Source organism: Sus scrofa, chromosome 5, assembly GCF_000003025.6.
Source record: "Sus scrofa isolate TJ Tabasco breed Duroc chromosome 5, Sscrofa11.1, whole genome shotgun sequence".
NCBI classification, from domain to species: domain Eukaryota; kingdom Metazoa; phylum Chordata; class Mammalia; order Artiodactyla; family Suidae; genus Sus; species Sus scrofa.
In genome coordinates this window covers 52432565-52447632 of record NC_010447.5, presented here as the reverse complement: position 1 = coordinate 52447632, position 15068 = coordinate 52432565, and the positions used below count along the sequence as shown (strand labels likewise).

Here is a 15068-nt window from a genome sequence, read left to right as displayed (position 1 = left end):
CTACATAGTCATTGAACTTTCAACAAAGATCCAGGAGTTCCATTTGTACCTCATCAAGTTAAGAACCTGACTAGTATCCGTAAGGATGCGGATCTGATCCCTGGTCTTGCTCAGTGGATCAAGGATCTGGCATTGCCGTGAGCTGTGGTGTATGTTGCAGACACAGCTCAGATCTGGTGTTGCTGTGGCTGTGGCAAAGACTGGCAGCTGCAGCTCTGATTCAACCACTAGCCAGGTGAGGCTGTACAAGGACAAACAAAACAACAACAACAGAGATCCAAATTCCCAATCCAGTGGGGCTGGGAAAAAAAATGAAGCTGACCCCCTACTTCCCACCATATGAAACATTATCATGAGATGGAGCACAGACCTAACTGTAAAAGCTAAAACAATAAAGCTTCTGAAAGAAAACACGGGAAGATATCTTTGTGACTTTGGGAGAGGTGAAGATTTCACAGGCCATGGAAAGGAAACCATAAAACAAAGAAAAAAAATAATAAAGCTAGACTTCACCAGAAGTAGCGTATAGAAACTCAGGTCAGACTTCCTGAGTTCAGTTCTCGTTGCAGAATTTACCAGCTCTGTGCTCTTGGGCAATTTACTTAGCCTTTCCGGGCCTCAGTTTCCTATCTGCAGAGTGCTAAGAGTAATGGAATAAGGCAATGGTACCTGCCTCCTAGGCTTGTTGAGAAGATTCAGTGTGTTAGTACAAATAAAGTGCTTCCCTTTGTATCCAGCACATAACAAGCACTCTATAAATTTCATTTAGGTACTTTATTCAGCTCTGAGAATCTTCTTGAGGTCTTTACCCCAGAACTGTGTTCTTCAGAGACTTGATATTACCTGGTTGTCCCCTAGTTTAGCACAGTTTAGTGCTGACTGCAGTGGGAGACAGTGGAGAGGGGCAGAGAAGGAAGGAAGCCACAGCCCCCCTGGGGATTGAGACTGGACACATAGGACCTGGCATGCTCTTTAGCACATGCTCTGGCTTGTATGTTCTTTGTTTTGGGGTGTCAACTCAATTTCTGTCATCCATGTGCCCATTGTAGAGTAGGGTTTTAGTCAGCTACTAGGTGGTTTAGTGTTTTGGGGCATGCATAAATGAAAAAGAAAGTCATAGGATTTTATATGATATAAATGAACTTATATGAAGCAGAAATGGACTCACATAGAAAACAAAGTTATGGTTACCAAGGGGAAATGGGAAGAATAAATTAAGAGTTTGGGATTAAAAGATAGAAACTACTATATATAAAATAGATGAACAACAAGGTCCTACTGTGTAGCACAGGGAACTATATTCAATATCCTGTAATAAACCACAATGGAAAAGATATATACTTGTGTATATATGTGTATATGAGTCACTTTGCTGTACACCAGAAACTAACACAACATTGTAAATCAACTATACTTCAAATCAAAAAAGAGGTAACTGGAAAGTCATTTTAAAAGGTTATTGAGGGATTATTGAATGTCATATAAATCACAGATTAAAATTCCATCTATTTTGTTGGGCTAAAAATTGTATACTTTGTCTCTTCCCTATGATCCTATATTCTTGGTGTGGAAGCTTATGAAGGCAGCATTTCCCTAAACACTATATTTACCATATGCAGTTTAGGCATATTCACTTAAATGGGACCCTTTTTCCATTGCTAGTTGCATGATAACCTGTTCTCTTAATTGCAGATGACACCGCTCAAGTTACCTCTGATTATGAAACCAATAACAACAGTGATAGCAGTGATATTGTACAGAATGAAGATGAGACTGAGTGCTCCAGAGAGCCTCTGAGGAAGGCATCAGCTTGCAGTGCCTACACGCCTGACACCATGATGTTCCTGGTAGTCCCCCCCTCTCATTTAACTCATTATTGGAGAAATTGGTTTCTGTGACAGGGAGTGGCTTAGAGATAGATCCCTGTGTCACTAGGTTTGAAGATCTGTCTCACTCAGTTTACACATGTATGATAGCCCTTGCTATATGTAGCAATGTAATTTTTCTCTGTCCAAATCTTAATGATCTCTTAATGGTTCCATTGTTTAGTGATTAAAAACATAAGTATTCATCTATGCACCTGATTATAAGTATTTCTTAACCCAATATAAAAATGGAAGTATTCATAGCAAAATGAGTTATTTCATTCAGTAAAACAATATTTTATAAAAATCAATCAAAATAAAATATGCTAGTTATCTTAGGGCTTCTAAGTATATTGGTTTTTCTCTAGTACCTCCTTGATTTAGAAAGGCAATATTTATTTTTTGCTATATTAAAGCAGGTTTATGTTGACACTTTTACCTATTAAAATATCTTTTAATGATGACTTATTTTGTGTGTTTAAAGAGATCCACTTAAAGATGATAAAAGCATACCTTTGAGTCTTGTTAATTTGGGGGAGTTAGCAAATGGTAGAAAATAGTTGACTGTCATATGATTATCAATTGCTGCTATTATCATTTTTCTTTTACCTAATCTACTGTTTATACTTTTAAATCAAAGAGATTGTCAGATAAAATAACTTGAATGTTTTCTTACCCTCATTATCCTTATTTTAAAATTTTTTGGGGGAATTCCCACTGTGGCACAGTGAAATGAATCCAACTAGTATCCATGAAGATGAGGGTTCAATCCCTGCCCTTACTCAGTGGGCCAGTGATCTGGCATTGCTGTGAGTTGTGGTATAGGTCACAGATGAGGCCTGGATCCCCGGTTGCTATGGCTATGGTGTAGGCCAGCAGCTGTAGCTCTGATTCATCCCCTAGCCTGGGAACTTCCATAGGCACTGGTGCAGCCCTAAAAATCAAATAAATATATAAATAAAGATTTTTTGGTAACTAAACTCTTAAGAATGTCCTCATTTGGTACCAATTATAAAATGTCTTTGCATTTATATGGTGGATTTTTTCTTTTTTGGAAACCATGATTCACATGAATTAAAGTCCCTGAAAAAATATAGTAATTGTAATTCTACAGGATTAATGCTGATTTTGAAGCAATAATACAAATTAGACCCATAGAGTAGGGGATTAACTCCCCCTCCCCACTTATGGGTTTCTTTTGAGAGTCTAATGTAAGCCAGGAATGCTCATCTCAGAAAAATTTGCATGAACATAAAAAGAAATAAATTTGCATACAACTTCAGAGTTTTCTGATGTCCTTGAATCTTTAGTAACTCCACAGAAGACTAAAAAGCAATTATATCAATTTATAAAAGAAACATCCTTTTTTTTTTTTTTTTTTTTTTTTTTTGCTATAGTGTATACGAACCAGCAATAGGCAGGCACCTAATAATGTAAAATTCATGGTCTGACACAGCATTAAGAGCTTTTCTCCTTACTTTGCAGTCAATGCTTTGTTCATTTTTTTTTGAATATCACTCATTTACCCTAAAGTTATAAGTCATTTATTTCAAGTAAACTCCATTGTTGAGTTGGACTCACCAAAGAAAACACAAATTGCTTTGTAGAAAAGCTGCATGTTGTTAAAATATTTTCATTTCATGAATGTCCTGTTGACCAGGAATGTCCTGTTTATTACAGGACAAACCAATTCTTGCTCCTGAACCTCTTGTCATGGATAATTTGGACTCAATTATGGAGCATCTAAATACTTGGAATTTTCCAATTTTTGATTTGGTGGAAAAAATAGGAAGAAAATGCGGCCGTATTCTTAGCCAGGTAAGAAATGCATTCATACCTATGGCTTTAAATGGAGGGGAAAAATTTCTTGTTCGTTTAAAGCTCTGTACATGCTTAATATTCATGGTGAGTATGAGGTGGAGAAAGGAAATTTTAGTACCCAGCATTCTGTAGCTTCCTTGGCAGTGGGATAATAGAAGAAGCTGGAAATTCAAGTGAGTGGAATATCATATTCTGCAATTAAACTATTAATGGATAATTTCTAAGACAAAATGGAGGGGGCCATGGATACACAAGCAAGGTGGAGAAATTATCTAAATGCATAGAATTCAGCAAAAGCAAAGCCGATGCAAACTCTCAAAAGAAGAAAGCTGACAATTTGCAAACACTGTTTTATTGTCTAATTATTTCCAATAATTTTTTAAACTTCTGAATAGTACAGTACTTAGACTTTATCAAAAACAAGATACCATGCAGAAGTATTTTACCCTGGTGTGAGAAACATATTAAGTAGTATTCTCTGTATGTTAATATGGAAAAAAATACCATTATGCATCACAAGAAATATGAAATGTGAACTATTGCTGCGTAACAATCCTTATTTTGTCCCCTTAAATATTTTTTCCTTAAGCCAGACTACTTTCAAGTTTTCTCAAATAAAGAAATGTCTTATTTCCCTGAGGGTGAAAGAAAACATCTAAAAATTAATAATTAGAGGAGTTCCCATTGTGGCTCAGTGGTAATGAAGCTGCCTAGTATCCATGAGGATGAGGGTTCAATCCCTGGCCTCGCTCAGTGGGTTAAGGATCCAGCAAGGCCATGAGCTGTGGTATAGGTCATAGATACGGTTCACTTTGAATCCAGTGTTACTATGGCTGTGGTATAAGCTGGCAGCTGCTTATACCTCCTAGACTAGGAACTTCCACATGCAGTGGGTGTGGGCCCAAAAAGAAAAAAAAGAAATTAAGAATTTTAACATGTTTATTCTCAATAAATGAAATAAAATGGATATCCTCTGTTATTGAGCACCTATCAAAATACATACTCTTAATTAGTGAGGATGATGTAATGATGTTCATCAGCTTATTTGAAAAATGTTTTAGGTGAGTTCTTATAGGTTGAATAAATAGCACAGCAGAGATACTGAAGACTACCAGACTTGGGAATATAAGATGAAGGTGAGAGTTCAGAGCCCAGATTTATTGGAGCCCCTCACCCTTCCCTATGAAACACTAGAAGAGAAGTCCCTCACTAGACTGGTTTCTACTCTGTGCATCAGAGTTGGGCTTTCTTCTGACCTCTGAACAAGTCTCTTTGGTGTAAGTGTTGCACCAAGGCTCTTTGCCAGGAAGCAGTATTTATTCGTGCTGGCACTGGCTCAGCGGATTCATATCCAAAGGCTGAGCCCCGAACGCAGAAGGGGCACTGTCTTATATACCCTCCATTATTTTCCCTTTTACATTTTGGTCCCTTTGTCCCCCTTAAAGGATAACATAACATTCTGTAAATTCTGGTTGGATGGTCTATGTTACAAAGTTGCACATCGATACTGATTATGTCTTGCTGCCTCAGAGTCACCCATGCACACACAGATGCTGGTTATGACACATTGCCTTCTCTTTGCTCTGGGAGGGCCCTTACCACTAAGGATTCCTGATCTGTGAACATTTGAAGGAGAATATAGAGGGGCCTTTCCCTCTACTGTTCAGTTCCTCAAACATGAAATGCTAGTCTAGTCCTCAAGAAGAAAAATGTGTCCCTGCATTAAAGGAACTCCTATTCCAATAGGAAAATTTTAATATGTGTCCAAACACTGTCATTTCAGAAGTTCCCATTGAGGCTTGGTTAAGAACCCAACTAGTATCCATTGAGGGTACAGGTTCGATTCCTGGCCTTGCTCATTGGGTTAAGGATCTGGTGTTGCAGTAAGCTGCGGTGTAGATTGCAGATGTGGCTTGGATTCCACATCGCTGTGGTTGCTGTGTAGGCCGGCAGCCACAGCTCTGATTCCACCCCTAGCCCAGGAACTTCCAAATGCCACAGGTGCAGCTGTAAAAAGAACATAAATATTGTCAGTTCTGCTTGCTGCGTACAAATGCTAAAATGCTGGATGATTTAGGAAGTTAAAATAACTAGAGTCTCTATAACATGCAGTTGTCGCCTCTACTTGGACTTTGTTCTGACCATGAACCTGGTTAATATCCCTTTCTTTTTTCTTAAAAGAATGTTATTAAGGTAACATTGTTTTATGGCATTACCTTCACAAGTATCAGGTGCACATCCTATTTCTACTTCTGTTTACCCTACTACATTCTCACCACCAACAATGTACTTTCCAGCTGACACCAGGCAGTTGACCCCCCCTTTCCCTGTTCCCCCCCCTCATCACTGCTCCGTTCTCTCTGTCTGTATGTTTGTTTTTATTCGGTTTTGTTTTTTCGTTCTATTCCACATATAAGTGAAATAATGTGGTATTTGTCTTTCCCTGTCTGACTCTGTTCACTTGACAGAATAGCCTCAGGGTCCATCCATGGTTTTGCAAATTAATAATCCCGTTCTTCTTTTCCTTCTTCTCAGTACTGAGCAGCTCGCTGATCTTGAGAGCAGGGTTAAGGGCAGCTGTTTCCTTCGGTCCACCTCTGCCTCACTCCTCAGGACTCCTCCAGGGAGGTTTTGTACCCACTCTGAAACCCATGGCACACAGAATTCTGGAGGTGTGATTTTACCTGGAGGTACTCCTATAATGTTGCCACAAGAAGCTGTGGCAGTGGGCAGGAAGTCATCTTTCTCTTTTACTGGAGAATGTGTTCTCTGGTATGGAGAAAAACCTCACCTTGTTTTATATTTTATACATATGTCATAGACTTCCCAAAACTCTCAGTTGAATCTTCAGAGTGACTTATGATGCAGGTATTTTTTTACATCTCTACTTGACAGAAGAAGAAACTAAGACCTCTCAAGAGAACTTAACATTGCTCATCTAAAGTCATATGGGAAATACTGGCCCCAGGATTTGCTTATTGGAAGTCTGCTTATTGGAAGCCTCCTTATTGGAAGTCCAACTTTTTAACCTTCATTTCAAATTCCTTTCAGTCCCATAAAATGCATTTATTTATTATATTCTGAAACTCTCCACATAGAGAGTCTGAGCAAGTAGGAAGTGGTTATAGCAGTTGGTTTTCAGCTCAGGTGAGAATATATCAAATATCATTGCAGATACCTAGCTCCCCTTGAAGTTTTGTGAACCGGGGGTGGGAGGGTGGAACTTGACCAGCTTTGCCACAAAATGTTTTCTAAGAATTGTGAAGACAAGTAGACAATAGAAAGATTAGAGATAATTAACAGTTAGATTTTGGCAAAATTCATTAATGTATCTTTTTTTCCAGTTATCTTTCAAAAATAAATACCTAACTGCATGACTCTTATTATGTCACTGTTTATACTAATTTACAAAATATTGAACTTGGAGAAAAAGAAACTTTGCCTTGCTAGGTAGAACTTTATGGGGTTATTTTTTTTATCTTATTTGAGTTTATAAGCACAAAAATCATGAAATTTGCACTGTATAAAAGGCATATTTTTTGCAACTTAGTAAGACTTTAGGACAGCTGAAATGAATTAACTTGAACATTCCAAGAAATCACCTTTTGGCTGAAACTACACAGAAAAAGTCTTACATCAAAAGACTTTTAAAGAGACATATGTGCAATGGAAATGACTGCTCAGCCTCAGTATACTGCCTGCCTTTTTGATGATTATCATGTTTATTTTAACAAATTTAAAAGGACATAATTCAGATTTTGAAGTAGTATTTACTTTTTTCGGTTACCAATATTTACCCTGTTAACAGTGACTTTTCTTTATTTATGAGTTTGGATCATTGGCTGTTGATCTTTAACAGATTCTTGGTGAAAGTTCTATTTTAAAAACATACTCTAAAATAATCTTGTCTTAATTTTTTAAGTCATTTTTCAAATGTTTTTAGAGGATAATAGGAAACTTTAGTCATTTGCAATCCTAATGATACTGCTTTTCAAATAATGGTGATAGGATTTGAAGCAGTTAAGATTACACAATCTGAAGCTGTGTTTGGCTTGAATTCTGGTCTGGTAATGTGTCAACTATGTGATCTTTTATAAGTCAGTCAACTTCTCTGTGCCTCAGTGTCCTCAGCTTTCAAATGCTGATAAGTAAGAGTGTCATATCATAAGGTTCTATGTGGATTAATTAATGTGAATAATTAATATGTGTAAACTCCTTAGACCAGGCATTAAACTTATCATATGTCATTATGTGTGTGTGTGTGTGTGTGTGTGTGTGAGATATGCTGCAATTGCCATTGGGATATGAATAATTATTATTAAAGTAACATGCACAGTTAAATCCACTGGATATTTATAAACAACTCAAATATAGTTTAAATCAATAGTAAGGAGAAATAACTAAAAGACTAGTGTGAAATACGACAAAAACAGCAAACTGAACTTTCTACTGTGTTTTTAAAGATAGGAGGTAGGGATGTTATGTTACATGGAAAAAAAGGGGAAAATTAAATATACTTGCTATTCAGATGAAAAAAAAAAAGCACATATAATGTACATACTCTGTTCCCCAACCAGCAGCCACATGCTCCTTTTAAAACATAAGTCAAATGAACACACTTTCCCTGCTTGAGTCTCTTTAATGTCTCCCTATCTCACTCAGTGTAAAAGTCCTCATAATGGTCAGTCAGTTGTCAGACTCCAAGATTGCAATCCATCCCACCCACACCACACTTAGTAAGTTAAATTTTACTGCTGTACTTATTCATTCTCTTCTAGCCATGCTGGCCTTACTATTTCCTGCATATACCAAACATACCTCAGGGCCTTTGCATTGTCTTTTTCCTCTGTTCAGAAAACTCTTTCTGCAGATATCCCTATACCTCACTCTGCATTTCCTTCAATTATTTCTCAAAATCACCTGAATATGCTTTTTTTAACCACCATATTTAAAAGAGCGACTGCCATGTCCGCCCTGCACCCCAATCTGCCATCCCTGCTCCCCTTTTTTCTCTTTCCATATAACATCACTTTCAGTAATAGCATATACATTATTATGTCTATGGTTTTTCTTGTTTTTGTTTATTTTTGCCTTTTAGGGCTGCACCCACAGCATATGGAGGTTTCCAGGCTAGGGGTCAAATCAGAGCTGTAGCCCCTGGCCCACACTACAGCCACAGCAATGCGGGATCTGAGCACACGTCTGTGACCTACCCATAGGTCACTGCAATGCCGGATCCTAAACCCACTGAGTGAGGCCAGGGGTTGAACCTGCGTCCTCATGGATGCTAGCCAGGTTCATTTCCATTGAGCCACAATGGGAACTGCAATTATGTCTATGGTTTACTGGCCACCCCTGCTAGACCATAAGCTCTGTTAAGAAAAACTTCTTTATTTTCTTCACCTACATGTATGCATCATACATGGAAATTTTTCTTTTTTTTGGAAAATTGTTTTGAACAGAGTAGGCCCTCAATACATATGCTGAATAAATGCTTTTAGTTATATATATGTGTATAAATGTATACAAATACATACATAACATATAACTAATGAACATTATATACAATTAAAAGAATAGTGAATTTGAATAGATTTAAAGTCAATAACAAAAAATAGAAATTTATGAAGTAATATGTCAAAATTTTAGAATAAATATTTCTCTTTCAAGAGAATTTTAAGAAGGAATGCAAATAACAAAAGGAATGAATAATTCTTTCTTAAAGTCTTCTGAATTATAACCAATACTGTGCCTTCGTGACATAAAGTGAAGCCACTTAAAATGGTACTATACTCCATTCTGCCACATGAATAACCATTTCTCTCCCCATTACCTTCTTCTATGCTTTTTCATTTTTTTTCTTTCTCTACCATTTGCATATCAAGTATGCCAATTAAATCCAAAGATATTTACTTAAATTGAATCTTGGGAGCTATGAAAGTAATTGGAAGGAGACCAGATATTCAGGGTAGAAAGAAGACAAGAGAGGAAAAATAGTTTAAAAATTTTTATTTGTACTGGATTAGAAGAAACCTTTTTCTCTCTGTATTTCGGTCAAGGCAACCTTTTCTCTCATCAGTCTCTCCCCTTATTCTTCACTGAGTCACAACTCTGAATCCTTTATCCTCTGGAAAGCTTTTAAAATTTATTTCAAAAATTAGTCCAGGAATTCCTGTTGTGGCTCAACATGTTAAGAACCTGATTAGTATCCATGAGGATGTGGGTTCAAACCCTGTCCTTGCTCAGTGGGTAAGGATCAGGCATTGCCCTGGCTGTGGCATAGGTATGGCAGCTACAGCTCTCCTTTGCCTCCTAGCTTGGGAACTTCCCTATGCTATACGTGCAGCCCTAAAAAAAAGAAAAAAAATAAAATTAGTCCAAATTAAAGCTTTCTCTCATTCTTTACATAGCACATAGTATATCTTATACAATTAATAATTTAGTAAGTATTAATTTCTAATTATTGATATCACACATCATTTAGTACCTTGATAGGTTTTTACAATGTATACTGGGTTTTTGCTTGGCTGTTTCTTAGGTGTATGTCAGTCCCTTTAAAAACAGGTTATATGCCCCCCATCAGGGACTACAAGGCTGGAACTTCGGGGTCTTCAATATCTTGATCCGATGTTCCCAGTAGGTGTCTCTATAAGCAGTAAACTAATATGGTTGATGGAATATATCCTTTTTTCCCCATTTTTTGCTTTATGCCTAACACTCATCAAAGGATGTTTTATAAGTCTTTGTCTTTCTTTTTTACAGGTATCATACAGACTTTTTGAAGACATGGGTCTCTTTGAAGCTTTTAAAATTCCAATTAGAGAATTTATGAATTATTTTCATGCTTTGGAGATTGGCTACAGGGAAATTCCTTGTAAGTATAACAATTAAAATGTTTAAAACCCATCCAATTTGCTATGGAGTAATGAGATACTGAATTATTAGCAGCTAGCACAGAATTATATATCGTAAACACCCCATATGACCACATGGTATAGTGATTCAGAGATAAAAGTTTCTATTAGAATCCTGGTCCCAGAGTTCCTGTCACGGCTCAGCGGTAACAAACCCGACTGGTATCCGTGAGGATGCAGGTTTGATCCCTGGCCTCGCTCAGTGTGTTACGGATCCGGCAATGCTGTGAGCTGTGGAGTAGGTCTCAGACACAGCTCAGATCCCGCGTTGCTGTGGATGTGGCATAGTTGATTTGACCCCTAGCCCAGGAACCTCCATAAGCCAAGGATATGGGCCTAAAAAGACTCCTGGTCCTTTTATATATCCTTGGGTCTTACTTAAGCTCTTCATGCCTCATTTCTTAACCTGTAAAATGGGGATCATAATATCTGCTTCATAGAATTGTTGTGAGGATGGATGAGGTGATAATTCTAAAGGGGTTATAACAGTGTCTTGCTAATAATAACTCTAATTTAAGTGTGTGTTAAATAAATAATGTTAAACTTCCTTTAATTAGGTGAGTTCTCAAGCTTTGCACTGGCATAACAGAGTTAAAGCACTAGCTATTGAAGTTTTTCAGTGTAAGATAAACGTGGCTGGGTGTAGAGGAGAGTAGAAGGATGATCTAGTCCATGAAACAGAAAAGCGGAGACATCTGGAAGCAGTTCCGGAGAAATTATTAGGAACACTTAAAAAAGCAGATAGGGAGTTCTCATTGAGGCTCAGCGGGTTATGAACTGACTAGTATCTATGAGGATGTAGGTTCAATCCCTTGCCTCGCTCAGTGGGTTAAGGATCCAGCGTTTCCGTGAGCTGCAATGTAGGTTGGAGATGCGACTCAGATCCCAAGTAGCTGTGGCTCCAATTCGACCCTTAGCCCAGGAACTTCCATATGCCAGCTATAGCCCTAAAAAAAAAAAAAAAAAAAAAAAAAAATCAGGTAGATGTGAAGACCAAAGGAAAGGGACAACTAAGAGTTCAAATTTAAGAACTTTGAATATTGTGAGAATAAGCTCATCATTTATAATCATGAGCAGTTGGAACACATAGGATGTATTAAATTTCAATATGTAGCATTTCACATGTCCTCAGAACACATAAGTAGAATCATTCTAAATGCTACGTAATAAAAGGAACTGGAAAAAATGTCTATAAATCCAGTCAGAATCACATGGAACTTTTAGGAAATAAATGCATAGAAAGAAAACTAGGAAAACATAGTATCTTGGTTGGAGTACATGTTATTTAAATCATATTTTAACTTTTTGGGTTTTTTTTTTTTTTTTTTTCTATTTTAGGGCCATACTTGCAGCCTATGGAGGTTCCCAGGCTAGGGGTCGAATTGGAGCTACAGCTGCCGACCTACGCCACAGCCACAGCAATGCTAGATCCAAGCTGAGTTTATGACGTACACAACAGCCCATGGCAATGCCTGCGACCTACACCACAGCTCACAGAAATGCCAGATTCTTACCCCACTGAGCGAGGCCAGGGATCGAACCAGCAACCTCATGGTTCCTAGTTGGATTCATTTCTGCTGCACCATAACGGGAACTCCATGTTTTAAGTTTTTACTTGGTCTGATGTACCTTGGACTTTAGAACCCCATGTCTGTCTGTGGTTGCAAGGAGCTGAAGTTAAATACAAATTATGTGGAGCTAGAACATGGGTAGACAGAAGGAGGTAGGAAACTGACCAAGTGATCCATTATGTTGTTTTTCTAAATGCCATCCACATGCTACCTGGGAATGAAAATGCACAGTTGGAGTTCTCTTCATGGCTCAGCAGTTAATGAACCCAACAAGGATCCATAAGGAAGCCAGTCTGATCCCTGACCTCGCTCAGTGGGTTTAGGATCTGGTATTGCCCTGGGCTGTGGTGTAGGTCGCAGACGTGGCTTGGATCCCCTGTTGCTGTGGCTGTGGCATAGGCTGGCAGCTATAGATCCGATTTGATCCCTAGCCTGGGAACCACCTTATGCCACTGGTTTGGCCCTTAAAAAAAGGAAAGAAAATAAGAAAATGCACAGTTGATGTTGTGTAATGGGAGAGGAGAATGAGTTATTAAATCTACACATTGCATGATAGAAAAGGAGAATGAAGAATTACATCTACAAATGAGAATTTTTGGAGAATATGGGACCAAATACAGAGAGGAGATTAAGAGCATGGACATAGTGGGAAAGTCTGGCTGATGGGGCCATGGAAATGAGGAGGGAGCCATGAAAATGGGGTCATTTGGAAGGAGCTCAAGATAAAGCCTTGCTTTCTTACTACCACCTTCCTAGGGCCCACCCTGTTTGGATGTCAGTGACTGACCTAAGTGTTGGTGATTTCTCAAATGGTATAAAGTTACACAAATAAGCTTTTATAAAAAGGAAGCCCCAGAAAACACAAAGAACAGCTGGTCGTCAGACTAAATTTACAAATTAATATATTTCCAAGTATATTTTAGTAACATAACCAGCTATTGCCAAGTACCATTGAGTTCAAACTACTAACTTTTCTCTAGATAATATATCATTAAATAATAAAGTTGACTAGTATTTATTTAAATGTAAAAAGTTTTCAGGTTCTATTTTTATTCATTTTTCCATTTTCCTATTACATATGTATATGTTATAAGTAAACAGATATTTTTCCTCAAATAGTAGGTTTTTTTGTTCCACATGAAAAGAATTTGTTATAATAACCTGACTTGTTCTCCTAAAAGTGCCAGATACATTCCAAAAGAGAATATCTTCTCAAAGAGAAGTTTTAGCTTAATTGAGGATCACTTTTAAGTAATAATACTTTGTATGTTGTAGGGTTGTAAATTTAGACTAATACAGATATTTACTAAAAGCTTTATTTACCATTAATTAAAATTAGCATGTACAAGAGTTTGTTGCAGTCTACTAATTTAACATTTACTCCTAGAAAACTGTGTTTCTAATGGTGCTATCTAAATAAACCCATAACTAAATGAAAAAAGCTTGAGGGTAATCAAAATGGGGTTAGACTAACTTTAATGTGACAATGAGTGGAAACACTAAAAACTAAAATTGTATTATAGTTCTAAGTATACCATTAACAATTTCCAAAAGAAGAGAGAAAGTATGAAAGCTTTTAAATTTGTACCCAGAACTCTTACTAAAATCTGAAAAGTCTAGATTTAGAGATGATAGCTAGATGAGAGATAGGTAATTTCATGGAGCAGCAGTGGGTAAAATTATAAAGTAGGCAACTCACTGATAGAAATGTGATAGCAAAAGTTATTTGTTCAGTAAATATTAGGATAAATTATATTCAGTTGCGCAGAAAGTAGTGTTTGATATTGTTCATAGTCCTTCTCAGATGGGCATTTGGCTAGTAAAGATGATAAATCATCAGGTCATATTCATTCATGGATTCAAACTTACTCTCAAGAGTCATTTTTCTATTTTCAAAGACTTTCATCTCCAAAGTATATTTTTCCTAGTACTCTTATTCTCATTAGCCAAGTTTGAGAAGTGGGGAGGATGCCCCAGAAATACCTGCAGTCATGTACTATTTAATAGCGGCAATGAGAATAGTCTTGCTCAACCTATGTTTAGTTCAGTTCAATTAAACTGTATGTGATGTGCCCACCAGTTTTCAAGCTGGACGTGATGTGATAGTAGCTAGATGGGCAGAACTATCACATATTAGCTCTGTTTCAAAGGAAAAAAAAAAGTCTGAAGTCTCATTTCTGTTCTTTAGTACTTTACCTCACCCTTTGGGGAATAGGAGCATGGAGAATTTAAAATGGAAAACCTACAAATTGAGGTCTAAAAAATCTGTAAAGATTTTACATACAACTCCAAACTTCTTTATCAGCCCTGTGATTGAGGGATAAGGGGAAAGTGAGAAAACAATAAGGAGAAAGTAGGAAAACAATTATATCAAGACAAAAGAGGGAGATGGGCAGGCTCTGGGAAAGGGTAGAGCAGGTGATGTGTTCATGTAAGAAATTACTAAGGGATTTGTCCAAAATGCAGAGATGGAGGAAGAGGATGAGAATACTAATGATAAAATAATAGCTCTGATGTTATTCCTTATCCCTGTGTGGCCTACTACGACCAGAAAAAGAAGAACAGTCTTTGAGCATATTTGCTTGTCAGTCCCCTGTGTTGATCTAGCTCGTGTCTTTCCTGGGTGTCTTTGCTCCCAAGTTGGTCACTAGAGAATTCTTGGCAGGAGCAACAGTGATACCAGCACTTGGCACAATATTTGCACATAGCACATGTGAAGTAAATATTTGTTTAATAAACATGTTAATAACTACTTGAAGGCAGATGGTTTTTTCCATCCTGCTAAGTCATAGTGACAAGGTAATTCTTTTAGATCTCTACATGCATAAAGATAGATGATACATACATACATGTATACATAGGTACATGCATACATAAATATGTAGATAGATACACAG

General features: G+C 37.3%; 1 protein-coding gene across 1 annotated transcript in view; it reads left to right on the top strand.

Annotated features, from left to right (window-relative positions):
* The window catches only part of PDE3A (phosphodiesterase 3A), a gene marked incomplete at its 5' end in the record, with an annotated part of 324269 nt that overhangs the window by 290139 nt on the left and 19062 nt on the right, over positions 1 to 15068 (top strand). Inside the window, 3 exon segments of the mRNA NM_213736.1 lie at positions 1693 to 1847; positions 3546 to 3683; positions 10449 to 10560. Of these exon segments, the coding sequence (NP_998901.1) occupies positions 1693 to 1847; positions 3546 to 3683; positions 10449 to 10560 (405 nt within the window).